This window comes from Lasiosphaeria miniovina (genome assembly GCF_030549165.1).
Source record: "Lasiosphaeria miniovina strain SMH2392-1A chromosome Unknown B0T26scaffold_4, whole genome shotgun sequence".
Taxonomy (NCBI): Eukaryota; Fungi; Ascomycota; class Sordariomycetes; order Sordariales; family Lasiosphaeriaceae; genus Lasiosphaeria; species Lasiosphaeria miniovina.
In genome coordinates this window covers 1,617,341-1,644,858 of record NW_026848223.1, presented here as the reverse complement: position 1 = coordinate 1,644,858, position 27,518 = coordinate 1,617,341, and the positions used below count along the sequence as shown (strand labels likewise).

Here is a 27,518-nt window from a genome sequence, read left to right as displayed (position 1 = left end):
CTGCCTTTCGTCGTTCCTTCGCTTGGCACGGCCCCACATACCCATGTACTTACATGCACTTACGGGCATTCAAAACGCTAGACTGAGTATTTTGCTGATCGACAAGATCTTCCCCACCACCTATTAGCTGGCCTACTGACTGACCAGCAGCCGGCAAGCAGACAGAACCGAGCAGAGCGACTGTTTCTGCCGCGCCGGACGCCTGTCGATCCACCCGACCTAGCCTTTTTAACAAAACCGCAACTGAAGCAAGAAACCCCAAATCCGCCATGGCTGTCGCGACAAATGGCGATGCCGCGTCGGCAGCGGCTGCTGCACTCGAAAACCTCAAGCCTCCGACTGGCGTCATCATCCCGCCGCCGGGCGAGATCCGCGAGGCCATCGAGAAGACGGCCGGCTATGTCATGCGTGGAGGTGTTGGGCTCGAGCAGCGCATCCGCGAGAACCATGGAAAGAATCCCAAGTTCTCTTTCCTCATGACGCCTACCGACCCCTACAACGCGTACTACGAGTGGAGAAAGGCCGAGATCAAAGCTGGCCGAGGCACCGCTGTCGCCGCCGGTCGCGTGGGCGAGAGTGCCGCCGCGGCGGTTAAGCAGGTCGTCAAGGGCCCAGAGAAGCCCCCCGACTTCCAGTTCTCTGCCCGTATGCCCCGCATGAGCCAGAAGGACTTGGAGATTGTGCGCATGACTGCTTTGTTCGTCGCAAAGAATGGCCGCCCGTTCATGACACAACTGGCTCAGCGCGAGGCGAGCAACGCCCAGTTCCAGTTCCTTATTCCAAACCATACCTTCCACAACTTCTTCCAGAGCATGGTCGACCAGTACACAATTCTTCTCCGCGAGGGTGGAGTTAGCGGCGAGGAAGGCGCCCGCCTCCGGGAGGAGCGCATCGCCGCCCTTCGGCACAATGTCAAGGACAAGTACCACATGCTGGCGCGCGCAAAGCAGAGGGCCCAGTACGCCCAGTGGCTGGAGGCGGAGAAAGTCAAGCAACAAGAGGAGGAAGAGCAGAAGAGGGTCGAGTTTGCCAACATCGACTGGAACGACTTTGTTGTGATGGAGACCATAACCTTCACCGAGGCCGACGACCAGGCCAACCTACCCCCTCCAACCTCCCTAAACGATCTTCAGTATGCCTCGCTAGAGGACAAGAACAAGATGTCTATCAGCTCCAACTTCCGCATCGAGGAAGCTTTTCCATTTGAGGATACCAGCTACAACGCCTATCCCCCGCAGACGTACGGCACCCAGGCGCCTCCTACACAGCAGGAACAGTCAGCTGCCACGCCGCCAAACCAGGCTTACGGCGCGCCTTATACTGGCGGTCGTGCGCGGACTGCTGCAGAGGAGGAGGAGCTGCAGCGCATCCAAGAGAGAGAGCAGGAGCGCGCCCGCATGCACCAGGCACAGGCCGAGGCTCGCGGTGGTGTTGCGCCGATGAAGATCAAGGAGAACTACGTGCCGCGTGCCGCGCAGCGAGCAGCGTCCAAATTTGGCACGCAGACGGCGCTGTGCCCCAACTGCAAGCAGCAGATCCCTCTCAACGAGATGGACGAGCACATGAGAAGTGAGTCTTACTTGATATTCTTTTTATGTTTACCTTCCACTTTCCAAACCTGTTCAGTCCGCTAATAGTCTTTTGCATCACTAGTTGAGCTCCTGGATCCGCAGTGGAAGGCGCAGAAGGCCAAGGCCGATCGCCGATACGCGGCAACCAACATCTCGACGGTGGACGCTGCGTCCAACCTGAAGCGCCTGCGGGACCACCGCAGCGATCTGTTTGACGGCGTCCCGGCCGAGACCATCTCGGCCGAGGAGGAAGCCCGCCGCAAGCGCGTTGCTCTCAACAGCTTCGACGGCAACCCCGAGGGCAAGAGCCAGGCCCACATCAACCACCTACAGACGTTCAACCTGGATGAGCAGATCCGGGCGATCCACCAGAAGTTCGCCCCAGAGAAGAAGTGAGGCAAGGCCTCTGCGTTTTGGGCGGAGAGGTGCGGGCCGCATGGGAAGGCGTCGGCGTTAATCGGGAAGGCGTCTGCATTGATCGGGAAGGCATCTTCGTTAATCGGGCATGTATGGGTACCATCATCAAGATGCATAGTTGTTTATTTACTTGGGCCTATACCGCGAGGATATAGGACCTATTATAGGCTAGACTAGGCCTAGTACTATTGTGTACTATATGTATAAAAAATGAAATGCCTGGTTTTGTGCAAGTCGCGCCTTTTTTGCGCGCCGTGAAGATGCCACGGAGCTAGGATACGTGAACGGGATTTGCTAGGCATTGAGCTTCCTATAAGAGTGTGCTTGTTTATTACCTTGAGTTAGAACGTGCAAGATCGTGCTCGGCTGCGGTTTCGTCCTATGTGTTTGCCTCTCAACTCTAGGTCATGGGGACTGCTACTGCAGGCACCATCTTACCTAATATCATCCCCTAAAGACGACTCCTCACTTGCCCCAAGGCCTACATTGCCTCGTTACCCCCTACCCCCATCATACGCCCGCAGCGCCGCCGCCACGATACCCGCAATGGCGAGCACCTTCTCCTCCTCGAATTTGCGCGCCACAGCCTGCACGCCGACGAGCCCGCCGTAGTATTTCTCGGCATCGTTGGCGTCCCAGTTGAGTTTGCCGATTGGGCTCAGCGGCTCGTACGACGACGACAAGCCGGAGCCGGAGCCCGCGTCGAGGTGCATGTCCGCCTTGGTGACGGGGATGACGGTGGAGCTGTAGTTGAGCACGTTGATGGCTTAGCAGTAGCCTTGCAGCCGTGTCAGCGCGGCCACGTCTCTGCTTCCGGGGTATCAGGTGGAGGGTGGGTTGGGGTTAGGGGGGTATCTGGACTGGGCTGGGGTTGAGGGCACACACCAGTGTGGTAGAACTTGCCGGGGATGACGGCAGCGTGTGGAGCTACCGGCATGATGACGGCGTCGACGACTTGGCCTGTGTTGTTTTCCGCTGCGTGAGCGAGTTGCACCAACTGTCACACAAGTACATTTCCGCCGCAAAGATTTCACGCGGCAAAGGACGGCCATCGCGTTGCCGACTTACCATCCTCGTTCGCGGTCGAGTTCCAGTAGTCGGAATACTCGAACTCGTACGCCAGGCCCTCGAGCGTCGCCGCCTGATACTCGAGCAGGCTGGAGGGCGGGCGGAGAACGGCCTTTGGCTGGAGCAGGGGCTCGCCGGTGAGGTCGAGCTGGGTGTGCACATCGAGAAACCTATCAGCCCTCAAGAATGAAGACCTTTGGGTGGAAAGGGATTCGGTGTCAGCTCATCCGCGAGTTCGTGTTCATCGTACATGGAGCCAAGACCTGATTTACATGTATGGCGACGGCCCTAGAGTGCGCAGGGGGCGTCCAGTCCACCACGTGGCCAGCCTGCTTCACAGCCTCGGCGACCATTTTCAGGCCCCTGTGGATGGGAGGATGCGGACGCATTATGCCGTCCGTCTAGAGGATGCCGAGTTTCAGCGGGCTCGCGCTGTTGCCGGGGTCGGCGCGTCGTGTGTACTCTTCCACGACATGCTGGCGGAAGGGGATGGGCACGATGGCCGGATCCCGGAGCCAAGGCTGAGCAGAGAGGGTCGAGCGCAGGGCCAGCTGCAGCCCCATGAGCGAGGTGGAGAAAGCCGACGGCGGAGCGGTACGTGTTCTGGCCGGGGTTAGTGTTGGCGGCGTCACGGTATGACAGGTGCTCGGGCGTGGGCTTGAGGCCGAAGACGCTGTTGAAGGCGGCTGGGTTGCACACCGATCCGCTAATATTGGTGGCTACACCGAGCGAGCTGCCGCCGAGGGTAAGCAGGGCGCCCTCGCCGCCCGAGGAGCCGCCGCACGGAGGTTGTGGTGGCTGTGCGGGTTCAGGGTCTGGCCGTTCATGTTGTTTTTGGTCTCGCCCAGGATCAGCCCCTGAGACACGCTGGTCTTGCAGTCGGCTCCGAGCGAGAGGAGGTCGGTTGTGATATGGCTCTTGACCTGGTGCGCCTGGCTCGGGTCCGCGATGCCGAGATTGCTGCCGATCCAGCCGACGTAACCCATGGTGGTGTCGACGCCCTTTACGTGGAATTGGTCCTTGAGGCTGATAGGGAGGCCGTGCAGAGGCCCGATGGTGACCTTCTTGGTAGCGAAGTGCTCATCGAGGTATTTTGCTCTTTCCAGAGCCTGGTCAAAGAAGATTTCATGACGACAGTTGTTCTTGGAAAGCCTCTCTAGTCAGAACTGTGCAGTGAGTGGTACGGAGTATGTATATATACTAGCTGCCAAGTGCAACAGGGTTGAGGCATCTGGAGACTCACGATCTGGTGGGCGATGGCTGCCGCCTTACAGAAAGCGGTAGTGATCTGGACGGCCGTGAGGATCCCCTTTTAGATAGCAAGAACAAGCTCGGCACTGTTCTTGGAGATGGTTACTCAGGTCCCAGGAACTGCTGGATAAAGAAGCCGGTCAGGTCTTGTTGTTTGGCGGCCCTCTCAAGGTCTGCCGGACTCAGCCTCCACTCCCGAGGAATCCGATCAAGTGTCCTGACTCGGTTGGCGGCGGCCAGAGTCTCCCACAAGGAGCTTGCGATGACATCGAGGCTGTCTTGCTGCTAGTCTACTGATGGTGACACTACTCACGTCAAGAGATCAAGAAGTTCACAGAGCAAGATGAGAGCATACGCGTATACTTAGTCCCTATATATATGCACCCAGCCCAGGGACGGTAAGACGCCCCCAACCACGTGCATGGCTTTTTCGCGGCGTGATCGTCCGGGGTCCTGAGTTCCATGGATATATGCATGGAGGACGCGTGGTGTTCTTAACCCGGGTGGGAAGAGAGTCGTGACGCCCCAAGGATCAAAGAAAACAAAAAAAGTACTGATGACTGGTGAATGATACAAATGCCCCTTTTTGACCTTCCCGGGCGTCTGCCAAGGATGTGTTGGGATTCAATACCTGGTCCCAAGATTAACATTGTGGCTGTACATACGGAATACGTGCAGCACAAAGTCGTCGTCACTTCCATTGATTATGGCAGGGGTTGGTTCGGTAGCCACTCTTGAAAGGGATGATGTTTTGAAACTTTGTTCCGCAAGGATGCTTGCTCGTCGTCGGTCGATAAACCAAACTTCTTGCAGACCGGGGAACGTAGCTCTATTTTCGGATAGGTAGGCTTATGTACGGTATATACACTACTACGGAGAACGGACTAAGAAGTGCTTCAGCATTTGTATCCGTACCCCGTAATCCGTATTCCCCCACCTTCCCAAAGTCCAGCGCCCGGCCCGGCACCTTGGACCTGCCAGAATAGCCTTGGGCCCCTTCTGTGTGTTAAACGAGTGTGACCCCTCCTCCCTCCAAAAAATTGCGAGATAGGACGATTACTTGGCAGCATCTCGAGTGTTTAAACCCCTCAAGGACGGCGACGTCATCACGAGAGCAGAAGCTCAGTCAATTGCGCCGCGCGCCATCACCACCACACTTGTCTTCGCGACAACTCTCTTGCTGCAGGAAGCTCTGGCGCCACAGAGCCACGACCACACCAGCACTTAGACGGGGACAGGGGCTGCCGACACCCCTCCGACACGGCCAGAATGGCGTCCAGCGACCAGTATGGTTCTACCGACCCCCAGGACGATCCCTTTGGATCGCCCGCCCTGCCCAAATCGCCTACGTCTCCCACGTCGCCCACGTCGTCTGACCCCAACAAGTCGCCCACGGCAGCCTCGGCTGCGGCTGCGGCCCGCCTGCACAGGCCCATCATGCAGTCTATGCCAGACACGCGACAGCAGTCGTTCGACGAAATCTACGGCCCACCCGAGAACTTTCTCGAGATCGAGGTGCGTCTGCTTCCTTATCTCGGCCCGGCTCTGTTTTCCCCATGCCCACCTTCTATGCTGTACCGTCTATAGGTGGACAGGAGCCGGCATGCGACACCTTTATCTCTCCCCTTCTAGAATCTTGGGAGGGATGAGTAAGGACCAAGAAGTCGCAGAGATGCTAACAGCTACCGCCAAACATGCAGGTCCGCAACCCGCGCACCCACGGCATTGGGCGGCACATGTACACGGACTACGAGATCCTCTGCCGAACCAACATCCCGGCCTTCAAGCTGCGGCAGTCGTCGGTGCGGCGGCGCTACTCAGACTTTGAGTACTTCCGTGACATCCTTGAGCGCGAGAGCGCGCGCGTTACCATCCCGCCGCTACCCGGAAAGGTGTTTACCAACCGCTTCAGCGACGACGTCATCGAAGGCCGCCGCTCCGGCCTCGAGAAATTTCTCAAGATTGTCGTTGGGCACCCGCTGCTGCAGACGGGGAGCAAGGTGTTGGCAGCGTTTGTGCAGGGTGCGTTGATAAGCGCCCCCAAATCCAAGACCAGACGGTGTAGCCGTACTGACTTTGTACAGACCCTAGCTGGGACCGCAATGCCTGGTGACTCGTTTGGCTGGCCCGTTTCGCAGCGCCTTCTTCGGCCTCACGCTCCTCTTCTTCCTCGTCGACGTTTTCAAACGATAGCGCCGCAACCACGGCCACGGCCACGACTGCTTCAACGACTACAACTTCTTCCCATGATAACCACCACGACTATCTAACATGGCAGCACCAGCACCAGCACCAGCACCAACACCAGCAGCAACAACAAGAACAACAGAACAACCAGAAATACCCACAGCAACCACCTCCACTCTCTCCTCGCGCCCCGAGGAAGCTGCGCAAACGGCCGCCCAAGGGCTGGGCGGAGACGGAGGCATTGCAGAAGCTCGGGGGCTGGGATGGCGGCGACGACAGCGGCAAGGGAACTAATGACCACGTAGAGGAGCCCGCACGCCAGGACCGCCTTGTCTGAAAATGGACCACCTGCACGGATTATGGGCAATGGAAGCGAGGAAAATGGGAGCAGGCGGAAACTCTTTTTATTTTACTAGGGACCTTTCTCAAGGTATTTATGTAAGGGCTGCGAGGAAGGAAGGATGGCCTTTTTTATTATTTCTTGTTCCTTTTTTTTTTTTTACTACCAGTATCAAATCCTCCCCGGAAGCTTGTTTTAACTTTTCATCATGGCAGAATTGGTACCTATTCAGGGGCCAGGCAGGTTCTATTGTTGTGGCTCAAAAGCGAGAGAGAGACAACAAACAAAAGCTCGCACCGAGGTGCCTTTTCATTGGTGTCTGCCTATTTGTCAATTTCCTGCTCTTATGCAACGGCTAATGACATTGCTTTTTTCCTTGTCTCGTGCGCATGGTGGGAGAGGGATTCTCTAGTTGCAGAGCAGAGCAGGGCAAGGTTAGGTTATGAATGGGGATGGGATATGGGAATGATTAAGTTGCGGATCGTGATGTAGCTTCCTATTATGTACCTAACATGGAAGGGCTACTAGGCTCTGTACTATGCTGTGCATTGCATTGCATTTGCTGCACATTAAGGCATGCATGCTCTAGAATGTCTCGCATCCATCCGCTCCCCCATATCTTCTCCTTTGTCTCTCGTCGCAAAGGTTGATCAGTAAAGTCTCGAGAGCTCCCCCTGTTCGATGATATATTGTATGGCGTTGTATTATAGACCATGTAGTTGTAATACACAACACAACCCAGACCAGATTCGATCGTCCCGCTTTCTCCCAGCCTGAGCGGCAGCGCAAATGCGATGACTGTTCTCTTTTCCAGCCCAAAGAGGCTCCTGGTCTAGGGTTTCGTTTTCCATTTAGCTGCTCTCTTTTGCGGCAAACCCCCAGTGGGAGTATGCCAAAAGCGCAATGCACTGCATGATAGGTGCTACCTCCTCTTCCACAACCAACCCCAGTTCAAACCCAACCGGGCGCCAACCAAAAACGCCGAATGCAAAACGGTACAAGACAAGAAAGAAAAAACCTTTTGAGTGAAATGCTGCTACTAGCCCCGCGCCCGTTTTGTATACAATGTTTTTCCGAAATCCCCGTCTATGACTCGTCCGAGTCCCGTTCCATTTCTATGCATGCAGCGGCTTTTTAGTCGTGGCCGAAATTTTGTACAAGCTAAATGAGAGTTGTTTTGTTGTTACAAGGGGGGGCGAGGAGTCGGGGTATGCGTATACCCTGACAGGCCCGGTTTGGCTCAACGGAGAGAAAAGCGGAGAAAAAAGAAGACGAGAATTGAGCGGGATGGGCGCAGGTACAATATGTACGTGCTTGGAGAGGACCTTGCCGGTTCGTCCTCTACCTTTGGTTGGTAATTAAAGAGACTTAGGCCTTTCTCTCGGCCCGCTTTACCTCTTCGCTAAGGAAAGGCAAAGGAGGAAAGAGGCGGTGCAGTTCTTCCCTGTGGGAAGGTAGATAGGGGATATGACGAGACTGGCTCGCCTCCCTTATCTGAATTATATTCATACAGCGTCGATTCTGCTGGTGGTGTGTGGTGTATACTAGGGTGAGCAGTATCGAGCGAGTTGATTCGGTCGGCCGGGGGTAGTTGATTCGGGGCGCAGGCTCAAGCTGGCGTGTCGAGCAGGCGCAGAATGCCCTCGTACATACCGAACATGATGGCGGCACTCGGAACGGTACGGAGCAGGTGCGGAGTCATTCCTCCATACAGGCCGACCATGCCCTCCTCCTTGAAGACGAGCTTGAAGCACTGGAGGAGCCCCGTGTACTTAGGCCGGCCGTCGGCCATAGGCGCCTGGCGGAGACGGGTGCGGGCGACCTGTTTTTTGGTTAGTTGCTACATGTATATAACGAGAGGGAAGGCCATACCTCGTGCGGGTAGGTCAGGACGGCGGCGACGAGCTTCGCGCCGCCAGCAGCAAAGACCTTGCCGGTCCATTGAACCGTGTGGTCCCACCAAGTCTTAGGGAGGCCGCTGCGGAGGACGCGCTCCTCTCGCTGGGCCAGGGTGCGCTTCATGTCCTCGTACAATACCCATTGCAGGGTGGACTCGGCCACGCCCAAGTAGCTAGCGCTCATGCCCTTGTAGAGGCTGCGGATACCCTCGTCTCGCAAGATCTTGCGGATGCAGTCCCAGCTGTTCTTGTAACGGCGCTTGGCGGCGACGCCGCCATTGGCCTCGGCGGCCACGTTCTTGTCGAGCTGCAAGCGCGTCTTGATCATCCATATGGGGTTGGTCGCGGTGCTGGTTGTGATGCCAGCAATTATAGCGGACGACAAATGGACCCAGGCCGTGTCGCGACCGTCGTTGAGGTTCTCGGCGATAAGGCGCTTGCTGTTGCCGTAGGCGAAAAAGTTGATGGACCGCGCCGGCACCACGCCGATCATGTTCGGCCCCAAGCCCTTGAACAATGCGCGCGCGCCCTCCTGCCGGTATACGCCGGCCAGAATCTGTGCCGTCTCGTTGAAGTGGTAGGCGACGGTGCGCAGGGGGTTCATGACGGTGGCGACGCCGGTGGCAGACCCTTGGACGGCTGCTGCGCGAGAGGCGCGCAGCTGGGATTGGTAGAAGTCGGACTGTAGTCGTGTCTTGAGTACGTCAAGGGGCGCCGTCAGGGCGGCTGCAGTCATGCCGCCGATGCTAGACGAGAGGCCACGCATGAGTATGTCGCATCTACGGAGCGGACGGCTTCCTCGTCGGCGCCAGCGCCAGTGCCGGCGCCAGCACAGAAGGGCTGGACTTACCCTCCTGCCACCATGTGCGGCCATGACTTTGCAAATGGCGTGCCTTTCCCGCCCTGCACAGCGGGACCGGGTTGCAGTGTCTCGGGAATTATGTCGCCGGTTTCGCGCGACTGGACGAGGGGGATGTCATCGATGCTGGCGCCGAGCTCCCTCTTGTCGAGATGGCCACCAGGAAGGGCCCGGGCGGCAGGTACGGAAGCCATGGTCTGTCTCCAGCTCCTTCCTCGGTTTCAGTCGGCTCGTTCAATCTGCTCATTCAATCGGTCCAGGACGCGTGGGTGGTGGCTCGACCTTTGCAAAAGCTTGGCGTAGCTTTCGGAAAAAAAGAAGAGGAAAAAGGAAAGAAAAGTATCGACAGGGCGCGCGCAAGGACGGGGGCAGGTCGGCGCGACTGCGTAAGATGGCAATTACAGTGCAAACTCCGAGTAAATTACACAGAAGCCGGCCCCGTGAATCAGCAGTGAGGTAACGGAATTAAAAGAGCGTCTTGAGCCAAGCGGAAGCGGTGCATGGAAAATGTGAACTACCGTCTTGGGTATGGTATAGAGAAGCCGCGAAGGCAAATATCTTGGTTATATGTCATTATCGCCGATAACGACGGGCCGCGGGCCAGGATCATCGCGATAACTTTCTTCTTCCCGGGTTCTTTAGCTCGGCTCGGCTAATCCCCGGCGTTGCGCACGTCACTCGTCACTCGTCACTCGTCACTCAGTGCTTGGCGATGCGCCCCTTTTTCTTGACAGGGATTCCCGGTCAAAACAAAAGTGTCGCCGGTTGTCAAGTCGAAACTCGACCAAAATAACAGCTTTTCCCCATTTACCGAGAAGTCATGTCACGATACAATATCGGGATTAAAAAGAAAAAAGAGTAAAAGAAGACTTATCAAAAGTCCAACTCGGTCAGTTCCTAGGTAGGTAGGCAATACGCCCAGAACCGAACCTGCATCGACGCACGTGCCGCAGTGTCACTAAATTGTTCAGATCAAATCCACAAACGATCGATCACTGAATGTCAAACTGCTCCCCATGCGCAGCAGTGAACGAGAGATAATGCTCAAATCAGTCCCCCCTCAATGGCGGCGGGCGAGCGCGCGGAGGATGACGCGCTGCATGGCCGAGATCTCGAGCTGTGCTGCCTGAGCCAGGGTCATGCTATCGTACGCGGGGCCCTTGGGCATGCCGATTTCGCGGCCCAGGAAGCCAAAGTAACCGTGCGCCGCGCTCGCAAACGTCGTCAGCTCGGCGCTCATCTCACGCGAGTGGTCAGCCTGCTCTTGGGCGTGCATGATGGTCTCCTCGCGGATGATGGCGATGTACCACTGGACAGGGGTTGGTTAGCTATACCATTTTTCGGCACTGGGTTTGGGGGAGAATCCTCACGTCAAGCAGGTCGGTCGGGATGTTTAGGCGTGGGCACAGCGTGAGCAGATGGTTCCACTGGTCGGCATGTTCGGGCTGGTTGAATGACTTGCTCGTGGGAGCGTCGAGTATGGCTAGCGCGGCGATGCAGTCCTTCTGGGTCACCGAGAAGCCGGGGCAGAGCATTGCCGCGGTGACCAGGCGTCGCAGCAGCTGCGGGGTCAGGAGGTCCACGTTGACGAGGGACCGGATGCTGTTCTGCAGGATCTCGATGAGGGTGTAGGTGGCGTCGTAAATGGAGTGGCGCTGGCGAATGGTGATATGGTCGGTCATGTACCAAGGCATCTTCTTGAGCGTAGAGATCATGCACTCGTAGATGCGCTGAGGGCTGTCCTTGGAGAAGGGGACCTGCAGGCAGAAGAAAAGGTGTTAGTATCTAACCAATGACGAAGGCGTAGTAGAACATGGTAAAAAACAATAGACCTACACGGCCGGGGATCTCAGCATGCTTCACAAGCATAATCATCTCCTCTTCGGTCACAAAGCCCTGGAAGCTCATATCCTTGGTTCCGTTTGCTCCCTTGCTGGGGTTGTCCTGGATCTCCGGCCGTGCGCCCTCCCATTTGACACTGCGTGCATACGGGAAGAGGCTCTCCATAAGTGCCGCCTGGGTTGAGACCTCGAGGACGACGGGGCGGTTGCGGAGACGGGTGTAATGCCCACGCTTGACGGCATCGTGGTGGCGCGTAGCCGCGTTGAGCGCGTCCTTGAGCGTCAGGAACTCCACGTAGACGTCGAGTGTCTTACCGTTCACGCGGTCCACTATTATGTGAACCGGCTCCATAGTGTCGCTGAGGATCTTGGAGTTGCGGCCAAGGCATGCGATCATCTCCTGGCGGTTTGCGCCAAACGGAATCTGGGATATGTCAGTTCTACCCTGTAATGTATTTTCCTATCAGAAGAAAAAGAAGAGGACTGTGTTAATAAAGACGTACGTTCCGAATCTTGACCACGCCGTACTCGGGAACGTAAGCCAAGGAGAAGCTCTCAATGAAAGGGAAGTACTCGGGGCTGAGGGCCTGAGATGCGATCGGCATGTAGTTAGGGCCAGAGGTCAGGTTGTTGAGCTCGCGCGAGCGCAGGACCATGATATGCGCAGGCACGTCGGGAATGGACGCAGTCCGTCGCCGCTGAGTGCCGCGCATAACGACAGTGGACGATGATCCGCGAAACGGGTCGTTATCGGCCACTCCGCCAGCCTGGGCCATCTCCTTGGACAGGTTGGCCAACGAGCCAAGATTGAATGCCGGCGGTGGTACCTGGTCACATCTGATCATGCGAGGGGCAAAGTTGCGAGGCTCCGTCTGGTTGTACGGGTTGCGTTCCTCCGACTCCTGGCCAACGTGGGGAGGCGTGATCATTGCAATCGGCACCTTCTTGGCCGTCACAGGCGCAGGAGGGCTTGCAATGGTCGTGATGGAGGGAGGAGTAGAGTAAACATTGCCCCCCTCCGCTTGGTTGTCTGCCGTAGGCATGGCCTTGCTCCCATTCATGTGGCTTGCCGGTGCAGGATCTCCAAGCAACACCGTGTTTCCGTAGCCCGCGGGCGTGTTGCCACTATAACCACCGTAACCACTGAAGAGAAGCTGCTGTTGCGTGTCTGCAGAGTACTTCTGGTACGTCTGGCCATAGGCCTGTTCACGGCCATGCTCAGGCTGGTTGTAGTTATTCCCATGTCCGACGAGAGCTTGAGGCTTATAGCCAGGTCCGGGAACGTATGCATTTCCAGCATTTCCATAGCCTTGTCCGGTCGCATAGCTTGAAGCAGCCTGGTATTGTAGGACTTGAGGACCAGCTGGGATTGCCGGTGTAGCCGGGGCCTGCTGTGTATAATTAGCCAGGTGAACTCACACAAAGTTGCGGACGCAGGCAATAGCTGGGTACTTACTGGGAACTGGTTGGGGTTGGCTTGCGGATAGGCACTCAGAGCCGGGTAGGCCATTGACGACTGCGGCATGGTAGTCTGGGCACTTCCATGATTACCATGAGCCACGGACTGGACGACTCGGGCCAGTCCTGGACCGCCAGGAGCCGTTGCCTGAGCACCATAAGTCATATTCTGCGCAACTTGGGCCAACCCCTGAGCGTCATGAGCCATGGTATGGCCTCCCTGGACCATTCCTTGACTACCATGAGCGATGATCTGACCAAGGATTTGGCTAACTTCAGCCATTCCCAGTCCACCATGAGCCATGGCCGGGTTGTTATGAGCCATAGCTTGACCGCCATGGGCCGTAGCTTGGCCACCTTGAAGAATGCCTTGGCCTGGATGTTGCATGTTGTAGCTTAGCTGGGGTATCACAGGCATCGCAGGTCCGGCTTGACGCGTCATGCTCGAATACTGGGTGTCTGCATTTATGGCCCCGGCGGCACGCCAAGCAGCTGGGCCGGTCGGGGGCTTTCCAAGAGTGTTAGCGCGCCATGATAGGCAAAGCAGTCAAGTGGTTTGTGGCACAGGCCCAATGGCGAGTCTCACCTGGCCATTGGGGAAGGGGTTTGCTCCATCAGACTCGGCTTGGGCGGCCTTCTTCTTCTTCTTGTTCTTATTGTTATTTTTCTTCTTCCTCGACTTGACCTTCTGGAATGATAGATCTTCTTTAGTAGCGTTGCTGCTGACAGGGCCGCCGTCGTCAACGGACGCGACGTCCTCGTCAGTCGAGTGACCGAAGAGAGGAACGCCGCCACCATGGCCACTGTCCGAGTCTGACTCCGAGACGGATGTCTCAATGATGGGAGCCCGGAGCATGGCGAAGCGGTTCGCAGCCGCGTGTTTCTGCTCCTCGGCCTTCTCAGTGTCGCCCTCGGCGAACAGTCTAGCACCGCCCATTGCGCCTACTGAATATCCGAATATACGCGCTATTGGCCTTGAAAAGTCTTGATCCCAAATTGTCAGCTGTGGAACTCGAGAAAAAGCGACCTGACCTGCGCGATGGTGGAAGGGCATGATGGAGGAAGAACAAGAGGGCATGTACGATTGTTGGTCAGAGAGGGCCAGCCGGATTGAAAGCCCTCCATTATCTGCTCTGGAAATGGTGTGGGCCGGCTTTGACAGTATTCGCCAATGGCTTATTTTCGCTGGATTCTCAAACAGTGATAGTGAAAGACAAGACAGTGTAATTCAGGGTTGCAGGTAATTAGGCAGTCAGTCGCAGGTCGCGATGAAGAAGACAGATAGTCGACGCAGAGAAATCAAACAGTAAGAGGCCCAGGGCCCCGCGGTTCTTGCGAATATATGTGAAACCAATCGATGGAGGGCAGATTGCGTAGCTAGACCTTTCTCGATTTGATTGAGGGAGGGGTGTGGGAAAGAGAGCTTACCAGATAGAGATATTTCAGTTAATTTATTTTGGTCAGGTGCCGATACTGCACTGCACTGTCATGGACACTAAGCACTCGGGTCGCGGACCGGTCAGTAAGTTGAGATTGATTAGCTGCACAGAGTAAAACGTGAGACAATGACCGGTTTAGTGGTTGGGATCAGGAAAGTGGCGGTAGACGGCGCGGTTAGAAAAATGAAACAAGGGGTGGAAAACTGCAGCGAAGAGAATCTCCACCGTTAACGGACTGCCGCGGGGTATAAGGGAAGTTGCGAATTTATTCAGTCCAAAGAGACGGGCACAAGGTCGAAAACAGGGAAGTGTGCCAGTGCGATTTCAAAGGCGTGGGGGGAACACGTCTCCAGATGAAACCATGGCCGACCACACGGGTTGAAAGGCATCAGTCTTACCGCAGAGGAGGGTGACGGTGGCCTGAACCCCGTCGATGACGATGTCGAGAGAAAGAATGTGGATGATGAGGAAAAGAAGGCAAGGGTAAGAAGGCACGAAGATATAGAAATTCTGGTTCCTCCAAGTGACTACTGGCCACAATAAATCAAACGATGGGACAATGGTGCAGCGACCCAGGGCCCTCGCTTTTGTGCGCCAATTGTTGAGGTGGAGGGTAAGGGAAAGAGCACCAAGTTCAGTCACTTGGGACGAAACTGCTAGGAGTGGTCGCCACAAGGGTACAAGGACGAAGGTAAAATGAAGGAAGGAAGGCCACGAGATGCGCGAGGGTAGAAGAATCGTTTTGCAAGACTTACCAGGATAAGTGTTTTGGTGTAAGGTTGAGGAAGGAAGAAAAGTTGAGCAGGCGGGAGAAGGTGTGAAGGTTTTATAAGAGGCACGGCGAGGAGCCTCCGCGACCAGGAAATGGAAACAATAGCAGTCCGGCCTCAATTCACTCTGATTGGCTCCCTATTGAAGCCCTTGCCTATTGTGTGCCTTCCGTTTTCAAGTCGAAAGGAAGCATTGTGCGTGAGACGAGGGCCCCCAGGCAGCGGCAACGGCGTCTAAAGGATTCTGATGACGCAGTGAAACGAGCAACATGTAGTCCATGGCTCGTTCGCTGAGGCGGTGGCTCTATTCAGACAGATACACCAGATGCTGTAGATGCCTTTCAAACAGTCCTTTCCTATACTAGTTTGGGTACCGTGGTCACGCTGTTGTGAAGCCATTCTGAAGTGCTTTCTGCGTATGTCTCCCGGGTAACCGCCCTCGACACCTCACCACAAGCAAAACGGCCCACAGACTTGGCTATCAGATTTTATCAGCCTAGTCATGCTCGCACGAAGACTTCATCTCTGACTTCGGCGTGATCTACGTAGATATCACGATAACCTCCCTCTCCGCCGATCCCCAGTGGAATTGTAAATACATGTTATACTGCTAGGGATTCGTCCTTACAGTTAACACGAGGTAGGTAGATAGCACAAAGTCGGCTGCTTGACTACTGGTATATGTGGGATCTCGTCATCTGGTCGGTGTTGAGTGATGTCTACCATCTGGGCGGCACCTCGTGCTCGAGTCGGAAGCCCATCGTCGTCCCCGGGCCACCCAGAGTCTTCAGACGCCGGGGAGCCAGAGATGAGAGCCATTATTCGTCGTTGTTAGGATTGCATTCATTACTGCATAAGAGAAGTATCGACACACGTCAAATTCGGCGTGGAAAAAGAAGTTAGCGCTGTAAATCAAGTACCCACGAAATACTAGGCGTGCATGGACTGCCATCTAGGACACTAGACTACGACACTGGACTAAGATGTGGCCTTATCCAAACGTTGCCTGACAGTAGAAAGGCCACCTTCCCGCCGTCAGGAAATTCGCAGACATTCGGAGACTAGCCAAGTCCTGGCAAAGCTTGCGCAACGTAGGACTATATTGGCTCCGTTTTTATGGCCAGGCAGTGCATCCAATCCAGGGGTGAATCAATCTTTCATTGACAACAACCAACATCCACTCGGTACCTACCGTCTTTATGGGCGTGGCAAGTCAAAGCTGCCAGAGAGTTACGTACGACAGAACAAAGATTTCAGGCGCTTGGACGAGCAAGGTAGCTGACCATATAGGGCGACCGCCCTTTACGCACCGACTTGGGAGCACCAGAGCCCGCGCCAGTCATCAGTGAGCTACGATAGGACTTCGGAGGTTTCGTGTTCTTTAATGACGTAGTAGATCTGCACGATACGCCGACTGTCTCCCTCGCCATTTTGGGCACAGCGTGCCAGGGCGTGTTCAAAAGCTTTAAATGACAGGGTCACGGGGAGGAGAGCGGTGGGACAAATGGTCGTCCATGCGTGCGGAGCAGCGGCAGGAGAATGGAGTAATATCTAATAGATCAACACTGCGGCGGCCAGACTCGGTCAGAGTAATGGCCAGCTAAGCTCTCGTCCTTTTTTTCGCCTGCTTAAAAAACGAACGCCGAGCGCAAATGCTTCCAGGTTCGTAGCCTTCATTTCTATCAGACATCGAAAGCAGCAAGGGGGCTTCAATGCCGGCATGTCGGCGGCAAATATCGTCAGCGATTCATTGAATCATGGGTTGCTCGTTTGAGAATCGCCCACTCAGTCAAACTGGCGCGGGTTTGGAGCAATTAGTCTTAATGGCTAGCGGGAGGGGGCGGGGGCTACAGTTGGACGTACCGGTGTTAAGAAAGACTCGGCCACAAAGCGCGCCCGCGCATTTAGCTGATTGGAGTTAGCATATGATCCTTGCCTGCATGGGTGTGACTGGAATGGAACGTACGAATAGCTTCATCTCGGAGATCTCCTTGTCCACTTCTTCCATGAATTGGATAATAAAGTCTACCAGCTTATGCTTCAACATCTCCTCGGTATGGAAATTCGTAATCAAGAAAGAGATATCGTATCCCTAGATAGAATAAGGTGACAAAGGTTAGAAGACGAAATGAACCCCTTGCCACAACTTGTTGAAAGGGGGAAAGGTGTGATGTGACGGGAAGGGGCGCACCTTGATAGGCTTCCTCCGGAGAATGAAGAATGACTCTGCACGCTGGGTCAGGAAGCGGGTGAACTTGTGAACGAGGATGTGCTCGATCTCGTCGGCCTGCTTGATCTTGATGCTAATGCGTATACTGTTGATGCTGGGCTCGATGAAGACGCGCTCGTTCTCGTTGCGGGCAATCGTCAGGGGCGTCAGCAACACCTCGGGCGACGTGCGCGCCTCGACCTCGGGCACATTGTGTCGCTCGGCCGTCTGCGAAGCAAAGTTGGAGAGACAGAGGGCCGCCGTTAGACTGCTGCGCACAGCCTGGAGGTAGGGACGAAGCGATTGCGACTGCGCGTTGGGAGAGACATCAGCAACCAAGTCCCGTCGTCACGAGCAACCACCGAATCAAACAAGTAAGGTCTCGTACCATGGTAGAGCGGCGGATAACGGATGGCGCCGCTGCTGCCCAGGGGCCTTTTATGTGTATTCGGCGGTAGGATAGCCCGGCAAGATGTCGGCCTCGTGGCCCGTGGTCAGGGCCGTTGGGTGGTCGTCGAAGTCGGTTGCGAAGGTCGACCCGTGGCAATCGCTGTTGCGTCGTTGTCGTTGTCGTCTGGGAACAGACAGGGCCAGGCAATGCGGGCGGACGTGGGGCACGAACTGCGCCCTGCCAGCCAAAGTAAGGTACAGGGTATCTCCGTAAACCGCTGCGGTTTGCTGCACGCCCAGGTACCTGGTACAGTCAGTACATGTACTGTGTGGGGTGCGGCGTAATTCACCTCCAGCTGCCCTGTGGTGGCTGGAGCTTGATCCCTGTTAGATAATGTGGCTTTGCGGACCAAGCGCTGGCGAATAACTGACGCGCTTGATCCCTGCACCCGACCCCGCGTTGCTTTCCTTCGCCTTCCCACAAAAACAGGCCAGCCAAGACTGACGAAGCACGACGCTGCCTGAGCAGACGGACCGACCTTCTTTACGTTCGGTCCTACCTATAAGAAGTCAGGTCTTTAAAGACTTTGGTAGGGTGGTACCAACGCAAATCTCTCCTCTTTCTTCCCCAACGTTCCTCTTTGGGAGATTTCTCGGCATTGTCCTTGTGCGCACTGCCAGCCAAAAGAAAAGATGGCGGCAATCAATGGTGGGTGGCCCCTCCAACAAGCAAGCAAGCAAAGACCGAATGAAGCTATCCCAACGTGCTTCCACCCCAGTGCCCCCCCACCAGTTCCCCGTAGATTGTTCACTGCTGTGCATATAAGCGTATGCACTGCTATTAGCAGCACCATGCTGACGCCCGTGTTACACAGTGGTGGTTAAGCACCAGGGCAAGAAGTACGACATCGAGGTCGAGCCCGATTCGGTCGGCGAGGAGTTCAAGTACCAGCTCTACAGCCTGACAGGCGTCGAACCCGAGCGCCAAAAGATCCTCGTCAAGGGCAGCCAGCTCAAGAATGATGCAGACATGTCTAGGCTGGGCCTGAAGCCTGGCCAGGTCATCATGATGATGGGTACTCCCGGCGAGGGCGGCGGAGCCATCGCTCGCCCTTCGGAGAAGATCAAGTTCGTCGAGGACATGACCGAGGCCGAAGCCGCTCGCCAGGCTGGCGCCACTCCTGCCGGCCTCATCAACCTCGGCAACACGTGCTACCTCAACTCGACCCTCCAGGTCATCCGCTCCATTCCCGAGCTGCAGGACACGCTTGTCAAGTACGAGTCGAGACCGAGCCCCGCGGTCCCTGTCCTTGGCCCTGACCTGACCAAGCAGCTCAAGGAGCTGTACAAGGACATGTCGGAAACACAGGAGGGCATGCCCCCCTTTGCCTTTCTGGCTGCTCTGCGGACAGCCTTTCCCCAGTTCGCCGAGCGTGCAAAGAATGGTCACGGCTACGCCCAGCAGGACGCAGAGGAGGCCTGGTCGCAGATCATTTCTCAGCTCAAGCAACGCAATCTGCCCAGTCCCGACGCAGACAGCAGAACGGGCACCGAAGACTCTAACCTCCCTTTCATCGATAACTACATGGCTGGCGAGCTTACATCGACCACCGAGTGTGATGAGCCTGCGGCTCGCGAGGCCGGGGAAACGCCCACGACGACCAAGGAATCGTTTCTCAAGCTCAACTGCCACATCGACGCTCAGACCAATCACTTGCGTGACGGTATCCTCAACGGCCTCAAGGAGCAGCTCGAGAAAAAATCCGAGACGCTGGACCGTGACGCCACCTATACCAAGAAGTCCAAGATCTCGCGGTTACCGAAGTACTTGACTGTACACTTTGTGCGCTTCTTCTGGAAGCGCGAGGCGCAGAAGAAAGCCAAGATTATGCGCAAGGTGACGTTTCCTCACGAGCTCGACGTGATTGAGTTCTGCACCGACGAGCTCAAAAAGTCACTCGTCCCTGTGCGCGACAAGGTGCGCGAGGTCCGCAAGGACGAGGAGGATATTGATCGCGCGCGGAAGCGGCGCAAGAAGAACCCGGAAGACGGCGAAAACGATAACAGCACCGCCGCGGCCACGAAAAAAGACGACAAGAAGAAGCCCGCCGCTCCCGCGGACGGCAACGTCGATATGGGCGACGCGTCTATAACGTATAAGACGGATGCTGAATTCGAAGCCGAGAAGGACGCATCGCTGCTCGCGGCCAAGAAAGAGCTACATGCACTCATCGACCCTAACCTAGGCCCTGGCACCAACCAGTCTGGGCTATACGAGCTGCGTGGAGTCGTCACGCACCAAGGCGCCAGCGCTGACAGCGGCCACTACACTGCCTACGTCAAGAAGACGGGTCCCAAGGACCCCAAGACTGGCAAGGTTGGCGAGGAAGACGGCAATTGGTGGTGGTTCAATGACGACAAGGTGTCCGAAGTGACCCCTGACAAGATCGACACCCTGGCTGGCGGTGGCGAGTCCCACTCGGCGCTGATTCTGCTGTACCGTGCCATCCCCCTGCCTACGGCTGAGGGTCTAGTTGAGTGATTTTTTGTCCGGGACTAGGTCATTGCGATAGGGTTAAATTAAACGGCGGATAGGCGCGTATGATGTATTGGATCTCTTGGTTTGTGTTGTTTTTCTTCTTCCAGACAGCGCTCCATTTTGCGGGTTTGCTGGAAACATGTCTATGTTCTCTTGCATTGCCTCCGACATTGATTCTCAACATCACAGACGCAGGGGGGTTGGAGTTCGAGCAGGTTGGCCCGGGACACATTTGGGACATTGCGACTGGTGTACCGGGGGAAAAAGCATTAATCCATGGGAAACGGGATATACAGAAGTTGCGCATGGGTAGAACTCGAGCCTGGCCTTTTCTTTTGCGTAGACTCATTTTCCTTCTTTGGCAAAACAAAATTAACCCAGAAAGTGTTTTTACCATCACGAGATAGCCAATTTGACTTGGTACATTCACCGTCTGTATGGGACAGGAGCTATTATGGCAGTTCTATATATAATGCACTAGTTTGGTCTGTATCACGACTTGGTCGCGTTACAATGGCGAGTACCTCTTATATCCCCTTTAGTTATCACCTTGCGCTGCCGCCAGCCTCCATCCACAATCATGCTTTGCAAGCAACTTGGAAAACGTCACCAATCGGGGTATAAAAGCTAAGTTTCCTCAGTTGCCCGAGAATCGAGGCACTAGTTACCTTTATATTAAGCTGTACATCGTTCCGATGTATGTCTATCAACTAGTAGGCAGGGTACTTGGTAGCTATTAATAACCCGCACGGCAGTCTAGTAGCCACATCTATGAGAACAACGGAGCATCCCAACACCGATTCACCTCGTTGCTTATTCATAATTTGAAATGTTTCGCTTCGCCTCGCTTCCGCATTCGTAGGTAGTCATCATAACGTCTGGAACGAACATGCGCGCAACTAGCCCTTTCACGCTGTAACGGAGCAGCAGAGAATAGCGAGATGGCCACGTGCGCCTCGCTCTCTCACTTTCGTTCTTGGTCGTTCGTCTCCTCTGTAGTGTCGAGCGCAACAGTACAATCAGCGGGTGCGGGCTCACTCTTGTAACCCAGGAAGGGGGAAACTGCGTACCAGCAAGGTCGACGGTGAAGGCGCCGCCGAGGAGAATGGCCGGCTCGTGGATGCTGTGGTGCTCGTAGCTCAGCGTGCCCACGCCTCCGGCCTCGAGCAGGAACGTCGGCCCGCGCTCCAGCGACTGCCCGGCCCAGCGCTGCGCAAACGCCCGGAGGATGTGCCCGTGAGCCACCACCAGCACGTCGCCCATGTACGCCGCCCCCGCTGGATGCGCGCCTGCCATGGACGTCGCGTGGTACTTGTCGCGGATGTCCTTGATGAGCCGGTCGAGGCGCGTCGTGATGTCAGACGGGCTTCTTTATGATAGAAAATCACACCCGAAGAAGTTGGTCAGTGTGATCAACTAGTCGGTTTGAACCTGCTAACAAGACATAGGTCTGGAGCTGGTTGGTGTGAATACAGTTAAACTTACTCTCCGCCAGGGCAGCCGTCTCGCCAAATGTCCCAGCCGGGGTCGAGCCCCTGCTGCCTGCGCAGCTCGCGGATCTCGGGCGTCGTAATGCCCTCGTAGTCGCCGTAGTCCCACTCGCGGATGTCCTCGGTGACCTCGACTTCGGCCGCGCACGCCCGCTGGTCGGCCGGCTTGTCTCCGTGCGCCGCCCACGGCAGCGAGTGCGAGTGCCCGAGGCCCAGCAGCTCAAAGGTCCGCTGTGCGCGCTTCCGCGGAGACACGTAGCTGGGGGGTTGCGAAGATAAGAACGGGTGAGTCTGTTTGTGTGTGTGTGTGTGTAGGAGAGGCACTAGTGTTTACAAAATAATGCACATGCACAGGAAATGTTGCATGACATATAATGGGCATGAGATGGGATGCCACAGAGTGAAAGAATGACTTACACGTGTGCCAGCTTCCCCGGGACGATCAGGCGGTCGTTGCCGACGAGAGCCCGGCCGGTAGCCCTGACACGCTTCTCGCCGTTGGCTGTGAGGGGGATGTCGGTCGACCCGGTGTGGCGGCCGTTGAGCGACCACTCCGTCTCGCCGTGGCGGACGATGAAGACGCGGGGCGTCGTCATGTTTGGAAGCAGGAAGACAGGGGATCAAAATACGGGGTATGTACCGGGGGACTTTAATCAAGCCCAGGTGTTGTTGCTCCCTGCAAGCAGCCGCTGTGTTGAAGTGATCAGATAACCAGTGATTACTTTTTGGCGCACTACTGTAAGACTGAGACGCGATATGATCCAGAAGCCGCCCCCTGAGCGTGTACGGTACATACCTGACCAGGCCAGATGCGACCGTGGTGGGGGTGAGGGGCCGGCTGGAGCGGCGGTTCGAGGTGTTCCTGCTGCGATGATCAAGTTCTCTGATGGAGAAACAAGGTGGTCAGGCAAGATGACTTGAATTCGTGAGCAAATGTCTGTCTTTACGAGTTTCGCTCAATTCTGTCTGATGTCTAGAACGCCCAAAAAAAAAAAAAGGAGCAGAGAGGTTCACAATTCACAGAATCAAGGGCAGTAACCGAGTCTGAGTCTGGGGCAAGCAGTACCGCAGCTCGTCCTTTTTAGCGAAACGGGCCGTGTTTGAAACAATGGCGGGCCAGCTGTTCAGGTCAAGGGCCAGGGGATGTTGGGGCAGGTCGGAAGGAAACCTGGAATGCAACCAGGGACAATAAGACGAAGGTCCTGAGCTGATAAATTATTGTTTTAGTCGAAACTCCCCCGAGAAAAATCTCCCTCGAAGCAAAAAAGAAAGAGAGTGTAGATTGGAACACGAGGTGAATAAGCTTCTTGCCGCTTCCCATTTCAGGTTCCATCGTCAATCGTCCCCTCACGATGGCCGCCCGCCCCACTAGCACCCGGACCAGCACCACCGCGGGCTCCGGCAACAACAAAAGCTGCACCAGGGAGCCTCTGGTTTGCTGCGGTAATATCGCCGTTGTTAGTAACGGGCGCGGATCCATGGGATTACTAAGGGCGCTGCTCGTCTCATCGTCGTCGCTCCCGCTTCTGCCGCCTCCCGCCCCGCTGGCTCAGGCACGCCGCGTTGCTCAGGTGCTCGCGCGCGCGCTGCTGCTTCTGCAAGATCCCGCTCCAGCAGCTGCTCGTCTGGACGTGGTGGGGCACACTTGCGCTGGCGCTGGTGCTGACTCGCCGCCGTTGGAACTAGCGCCCTATCCCTATCCCTGCCACAACAAGCTCCAAGGTCCAATTTCGGGAACCTTGCGGCTACATCAGAATCTGATTCCACCTACAACGAAGACGGCGACGACAACTACCAGAACCTCGAGAAACATAACAGCGACGACGACCAGAGTCGACTCGCAGCTCTATACGTTTCCACCACCCGAGGTTTTCAGCCTGTCAGCAGCAACAGCAAACCCTCGCAGTAGAGGAAGCAGCGAAAAGAGCGAGACTTTCCCCAGCCCGTCGCCGTCGTCGTGGGCCGACGCCAACAAGATAGGGGCATCTGCGAGACGGAGGCCAAAGAAGAGCAAGAGCGAATACGAGCAGGACTGTAGGACTCTCTGGCGCCAGCATTGGGACTGATTCAAGTCTCTGGGAGGGTGGGAAGTCGCCCAACTATCTCGTCTCATCGATAGCCATTGGCGCAAAGCCTTGACTCGAACAGCTTTCAAGCTGTTTCGTACACATTCGCACACGCACACGCACACGCGCAACCATGCCGTACGGACCGACAGGAGCCGGCGCAAAGCCCGCTGCAAAGGCCGCGTTGCCTACCGCCAAAAATGCCATGGGCCCCCGCACCGGTCCATCGCCTGGGGGCCCTCCGCGGTGGAAGGTCATGGTGTGGACGGTGTCTTTCGCGTCTGTGGCATGTATGGGCGCCTATTACGGTGCCGGCCTCAAAATAAAGCAGGAATACAAGGCTGTACGTCTGGGGGGTTTTTTTTCTTCTTTCTTTCTTTTTCTTGCCTTATACCTCTGCACCAAGACCTACTCAAGTTCGCCCCTACCTAACACCGTCGTTAGGAAATGCAAAAAGCCAAAGAAGAAAGTGGCTTCGACGAGAAGCGTGCTCTCCTCGAGCTTCGGCGCACAGCCCTACTGAGACAGAAGACGGAGATCGACGGGAAGCTGGCCGACTTGCGCGGCCGCATGCAGGCCACGGCTGATGGAAAAGAGTACATCAGCAGCAGAAACGGCGGCCGTGAGCGGTAGCTGTGGCCCTGTCAGGACTTGGAGGGATGGCTGTAGGCGGAATGGGGGGGGATAGACTTTCTCTCGGTCTTGAGCCTTCCCCTTTATGCCACTCGTAGTCACGGCGGCAGTTATCTGTCTGTTTGTCAACCTCCTTTTCGACCTATTTGTCCGGCTTAGACTACGCTTGCCCGTGGACAGACTGGCCGGCGCTACGGTGTACACAGACATCTGTGTTGTACGCCCTCCGCATGACATTAGACGAAAACAAAGCAGGCTGGCGCCAACTGGAGACATGCCACCTTCCTAAACAAGACGACAAGCGCGCGCCCTGCGGCAGACAAGTCCCGAGTCGCGGTAGGTTAGGATAGTCTCGGCAGCTGTTGCTGCATTCGCAGACAAGGCAGCAGCTATATTGTGTCTATAGGGTATGCCGACGGCCTACCATAGGGCGCCGAGTTAGCGGGGAAGCTAGGTATTGTTGGAACAGAGTATAAAGAACCGGACAATCTGCCTCCTTGACCAACAACGAGCAAACCGACCAAATGATTGAATAAACAAACGAGACAAATATATACATACTTACTCAGCTTCCAACTGCTGCTCATGGTTAGTGCAGCGAATGGAGCAGATCATCTCGACCCCGCGGCTGAAGCTGAAGCTCATCACCCAGGCAGGGAGCGGCAGCACCGAGCTGGCATGGCTGCACACCATCTACAGCGATGAAAAGGCCACTTTCTGGAGGTGAGGCCGCTGTCTCCTTGTTGCGCTTGCCTCTCCTATACGACTTGACTCACGCTTTCCCCCCCGCAGCATCTACGGGCGGTCGCAGTCCCTCGCCGACACAGAAAAGGCGGCGAGCAGACTGCTGGCCTCGACAGAGGACGGCGTATTCAGCGCCTCCTTTGCCGTGCACAAGCTTCCTGGCGGCGACAGCGATACAGCCCAGGCCCCTCGGGATGCAGCTGCTGCTACAGCTACAACTTCTGCTAGCACAGAATTCATCGGCCTCGTCACCCTCCGCTCCGTCTCGCCCGCCAACGACGCCCAGCGCCACCTCGACCTGCCCGCGCACCTCGCCAGCCTGCCGCCGCCGCCGCCGCCGCCACATCCTACCGTCCCGAGCAACGCCAGATTTAGCGGTACCACCGCCAAGAAAGACGAGGCCGGCCCGCCCGAGGATGGTGGTGCCGGCGGCGCGCTCACCGTCGAAGTGGCATACATGTTCCTCCCAGGAGCGTGGGGCCGCGGCTTCGCCACCGAGGCCGTGAGCGCCTTGCTCCTCGCCGCTTCCGCCTCCTCGCTGCTGCTGCGTCGTCCCTTGTATGTCCGCGCCATCGTCAACGGCGACAACGCCGCCAGCATGCGCGTCATGGACAAGGTCGCCGTCGCTGGCAGACGCATGAGCCAGCGCGGCATCTATCACTGGGCCGGCGAGCCCATCTTCCATGGCGGTCGGTGGCGCGCTGAGGCTGACTTGTGGGTGTATGGTATGTACTTGGTTTGGTGATTGGTCTCGAGATAGTATATATATACTAAATTATTCACGTTATCTTGCTCTTCCTGAGCGGCGGTCTTACGAAATACCTTATCGCCTTTCTCTCGCGCCTGTTGTTGCTTTCGAATTCGATTACGGTCAACTCTCTTTAACGTTCAGATGTGTCCGCCAAAGCCTATGCGGTCATTTTTGGTCTTTATTCTCATTCAAAGCGTGACCGTGTTGGCTCATAGACAAGTTTGAGGAACGTCAAGTCCTTGATTTCCGAGATCCTTGGGACGGTGGGCAAGTAGCTGTCAACATAAGGGGTGTTCTTGCACACTTTCTCCTTGTCGCTCATTGCCAAATCTTATCAGGCTCTCAAACGTCATCTAATCAATTGTCAACACCTCTTACTTCCAGTTAACATCATTAGCTGGCTAACGAGCCGCTCACCAGATTTTACACCGACTTCTCACTCACTCACTCACCTCTTCAACTCACAGCGGGCATCACCATCTCAGAATCCGTCCAACTAGCTAGGACATGAGTTATTTCTAATGCTCTTTATTTACCGACACTTATTTTGGTGCAACTCGCCCCAATACGGCAAGGTCGGGTGGTGGTACACGAGTTAGGGTGGTGTCACAGAGACAATAGTTCGTGTTTATTCTTTTCTTTTTACGCGCCTCGGCAGCAACAGGACCTATGCATGAAGCGCATCCGAGGTTGCGTCATGCAGCTAGAAAGGCGGCGTCTAGCCGAGACCGGGCCCCATATAGCACGGCACACAAGCGACATGGTTGTATACTCGACAATGAGCAATACAACGTGAAACAGGGTTGGGTGTCTTTTCTGAAGAAAAATCCCGCAAAACTGTCTTTCTTAGTCCCACTTGAATAGCGGGGGAGGGAATGTCTGCCGCTTGTGTCCTATTGTGATAATCACTTAGTCAACTTGTTGATATTAGCAACTAAAGGCTTGGTCATGGATTAATGAGATGACCTTCCTCCTCTTCACCACTCTAGTTTCAATAACAGATGCATTCTAAGTTTCGACACTCCATGCAAAGCCGCCAGAAGACATTTTCTGCACTTCCGTCTTTTCCACTCATTACTCCCACCCTTCAGCAAAAGAGGGGCATGTGTACCCCCGTCAGTCTTGTTTAGATTTGGTCTAGGTGGAATGGGGAAAGGAGGAGACGCAGAAGCATACACAACGTCGTACTGCAGAGGCCGATGGGTACCTACCTACCTCGCTGTGCAATAGAAATCAAAGAAAATGGACCGACAGTGGTTTTCAACTTTGCATTCCGCCTTCTTTTATTCCACCAATTTTGGATGGCCTGGAATCATGTAGCCTGAACTGGTGAGCTTTGAAAATTGTCGTTGGGCAGTATTCAGACCGAGCCAGTCCCTTGAAGATATGTTTTAGACTGCAGTGCTTAGATGGGAGGCAGGGTCTGTGTTTAGTGAACGTTTTCTCGAGGAAAATACATGGATATGCCGTGTCTTTGATGTCTTCTTTTGAGTTTGCAGTGAAGGTCTGTAGCAGTAGGTTCACGAAAGCGGACCGGCAACACTGGGGAAGAAAGTATCAACGGGTACTGCTGCGAGGGCCAGTTTCTTATTGTTCT

At 55.7% G+C, this 27,518-nt stretch overlaps 11 protein-coding genes across 11 annotated transcripts; 6 read left to right on the top strand and 5 right to left on the bottom strand.

The window, feature by feature from the left end:
• Positions 1-269: 269 nt before the first annotated feature.
• Positions 270-1,967, top strand: B0T26DRAFT_645518 (Pre-mRNA splicing factor PRP21 like protein-domain-containing protein; the record flags this gene model as incomplete). The annotated part of the gene is made up of 2 exons (XM_060437729.1): positions 270-1,569; positions 1,654-1,967. 2 exons carry the CDS (start codon positions 270-272, stop codon positions 1,965-1,967), a joined length of 1,614 nt encoding a protein of 537 aa, XP_060296009.1.
• Positions 1,968-2,482: 515 nt separating this feature from the next.
• Positions 2,483-4,730, bottom strand: B0T26DRAFT_675554 (amidase signature domain-containing protein; the record flags this gene model as incomplete). The annotated part of the gene is made up of 8 exons (XM_060439844.1): positions 2,483-2,754; positions 2,874-2,963; positions 3,057-3,204; positions 3,329-3,457; positions 3,519-3,854; positions 3,923-4,165; positions 4,300-4,365; positions 4,692-4,730. 8 exons carry the CDS (start codon positions 4,728-4,730, stop codon positions 2,483-2,485), a joined length of 1,323 nt encoding a protein of 440 aa, XP_060296008.1.
• An 846-nt stretch (positions 4,731-5,576) lies between these two features.
• B0T26DRAFT_648037 (Phox domain-containing protein) lies at positions 5,577-6,420 on the top strand (the record flags this gene model as incomplete). Its single annotated transcript, XM_060437970.1, has 3 exons — positions 5,577-5,822; positions 6,008-6,329; positions 6,392-6,420. The coding sequence occupies 3 exons, from the start codon at positions 5,577-5,579 to the stop codon at positions 6,418-6,420; spliced, it is 597 nt and encodes a 198-aa protein (XP_060296007.1).
• A 2,023-nt stretch (positions 6,421-8,443) lies between these two features.
• Positions 8,444-9,785, bottom strand: B0T26DRAFT_740717 (mitochondrial carrier protein rim2-like protein; the record flags this gene model as incomplete). The annotated part of the gene is made up of 3 exons (XM_060443879.1): positions 8,444-8,656; positions 8,707-9,478; positions 9,583-9,785. 3 exons carry the CDS (start codon positions 9,783-9,785, stop codon positions 8,444-8,446), a joined length of 1,188 nt encoding a protein of 395 aa, XP_060296006.1.
• A 506-nt stretch (positions 9,786-10,291) lies between these two features.
• On the bottom strand, positions 10,292-12,145 carry B0T26DRAFT_775155 (uncharacterized protein; the record flags this gene model as incomplete). The annotated part of the gene is made up of 4 exons (XM_060446590.1): positions 10,292-10,900; positions 10,962-11,348; positions 11,389-11,856; positions 11,936-12,145. The coding sequence occupies 4 exons, from the start codon at positions 12,143-12,145 to the stop codon at positions 10,652-10,654; spliced, it is 1,314 nt and encodes a 437-aa protein (XP_060296005.1). The 3' UTR covers positions 10,292-10,651.
• A 4,739-nt stretch (positions 12,146-16,884) lies between these two features.
• Positions 16,885-18,358, bottom strand: B0T26DRAFT_751291 (uncharacterized protein; the record flags this gene model as incomplete). Its single annotated transcript, XM_060445359.1, has 5 exons — positions 16,885-16,893; positions 16,963-17,007; positions 17,066-17,191; positions 17,291-17,617; positions 18,332-18,358. 5 exons carry the CDS (start codon positions 18,356-18,358, stop codon positions 16,885-16,887), a joined length of 534 nt encoding a protein of 177 aa, XP_060296004.1.
• A 33-nt stretch (positions 18,359-18,391) lies between these two features.
• Positions 18,392-20,240, top strand: B0T26DRAFT_740714 (uncharacterized protein; the record flags this gene model as incomplete). The annotated part of the gene is made up of 2 exons (XM_060443878.1): positions 18,392-18,407; positions 18,574-20,240. 2 exons carry the CDS (start codon positions 18,392-18,394, stop codon positions 20,238-20,240), a joined length of 1,683 nt encoding a protein of 560 aa, XP_060296003.1.
• A 961-nt stretch (positions 20,241-21,201) lies between these two features.
• On the bottom strand, positions 21,202-22,323 carry B0T26DRAFT_751289 (histidine phosphatase superfamily; the record flags this gene model as incomplete). Its single annotated transcript, XM_060445358.1, has 4 exons — positions 21,202-21,230; positions 21,308-21,606; positions 21,723-21,986; positions 22,145-22,323. The coding sequence occupies 4 exons, from the start codon at positions 22,321-22,323 to the stop codon at positions 21,202-21,204; spliced, it is 771 nt and encodes a 256-aa protein (XP_060296002.1).
• A 669-nt stretch (positions 22,324-22,992) lies between these two features.
• Positions 22,993-24,001, top strand: B0T26DRAFT_288921 (uncharacterized protein). The gene has a single exon (XM_060434180.1). The coding sequence runs from the start codon at positions 23,080-23,082 to the stop codon at positions 23,791-23,793; it is 714 nt and encodes a 237-aa protein (XP_060296001.1). The 5' UTR covers positions 22,993-23,079; the 3' UTR covers positions 23,794-24,001.
• A 42-nt stretch (positions 24,002-24,043) lies between these two features.
• On the top strand, positions 24,044-24,378 carry B0T26DRAFT_609259 (uncharacterized protein; the record flags this gene model as incomplete). Its single annotated transcript, XM_060435873.1, has 2 exons — positions 24,044-24,136; positions 24,238-24,378. Coding segments are annotated over 2 exons (234 nt in total), but the record flags the coding sequence as incomplete, so codon positions are not given.
• A 487-nt stretch (positions 24,379-24,865) lies between these two features.
• Positions 24,866-26,224, top strand: B0T26DRAFT_288682 (uncharacterized protein). Its single transcript, XM_060434179.1, has 3 exons — positions 24,866-25,149; positions 25,238-25,348; positions 25,531-26,224. Exons 1-3 carry the CDS (start codon positions 25,028-25,030, stop codon positions 25,913-25,915), a joined length of 618 nt encoding a protein of 205 aa, XP_060295999.1. The 5' UTR covers positions 24,866-25,027; the 3' UTR covers positions 25,916-26,224.
• The last annotated feature ends 1,294 nt before the right edge of the window (positions 26,225-27,518 follow it).

Excerpts from the sequence above, each read along its gene's own strand:
- B0T26DRAFT_288921 (XM_060434180.1), top strand. The coding sequence starts at position 23,080 with ATGGCCGCCCGCCCCACTAGCACCCGGACCAGCACCACCGCGGGCTCC.
- B0T26DRAFT_288682 (XM_060434179.1), top strand. The coding sequence starts at position 25,028 with ATGGAGCAGATCATCTCGACCCCGCGGCTGAAGCTGAAGCTCATCACC. Across the intron at positions 25,150-25,237 it reads GAAAAGGCCACTTTCTGGAG|TCCCTCGCCGACACAGAAAA; the intron begins GTGAGGCCGCTG and ends GGGCGGTCGCAG. Across the intron at positions 25,349-25,530 it reads CTGGCGGCGACAGCGATACA|CAACGCCAGATTTAGCGGTA; the intron begins GCCCAGGCCCCT and ends TACCGTCCCGAG.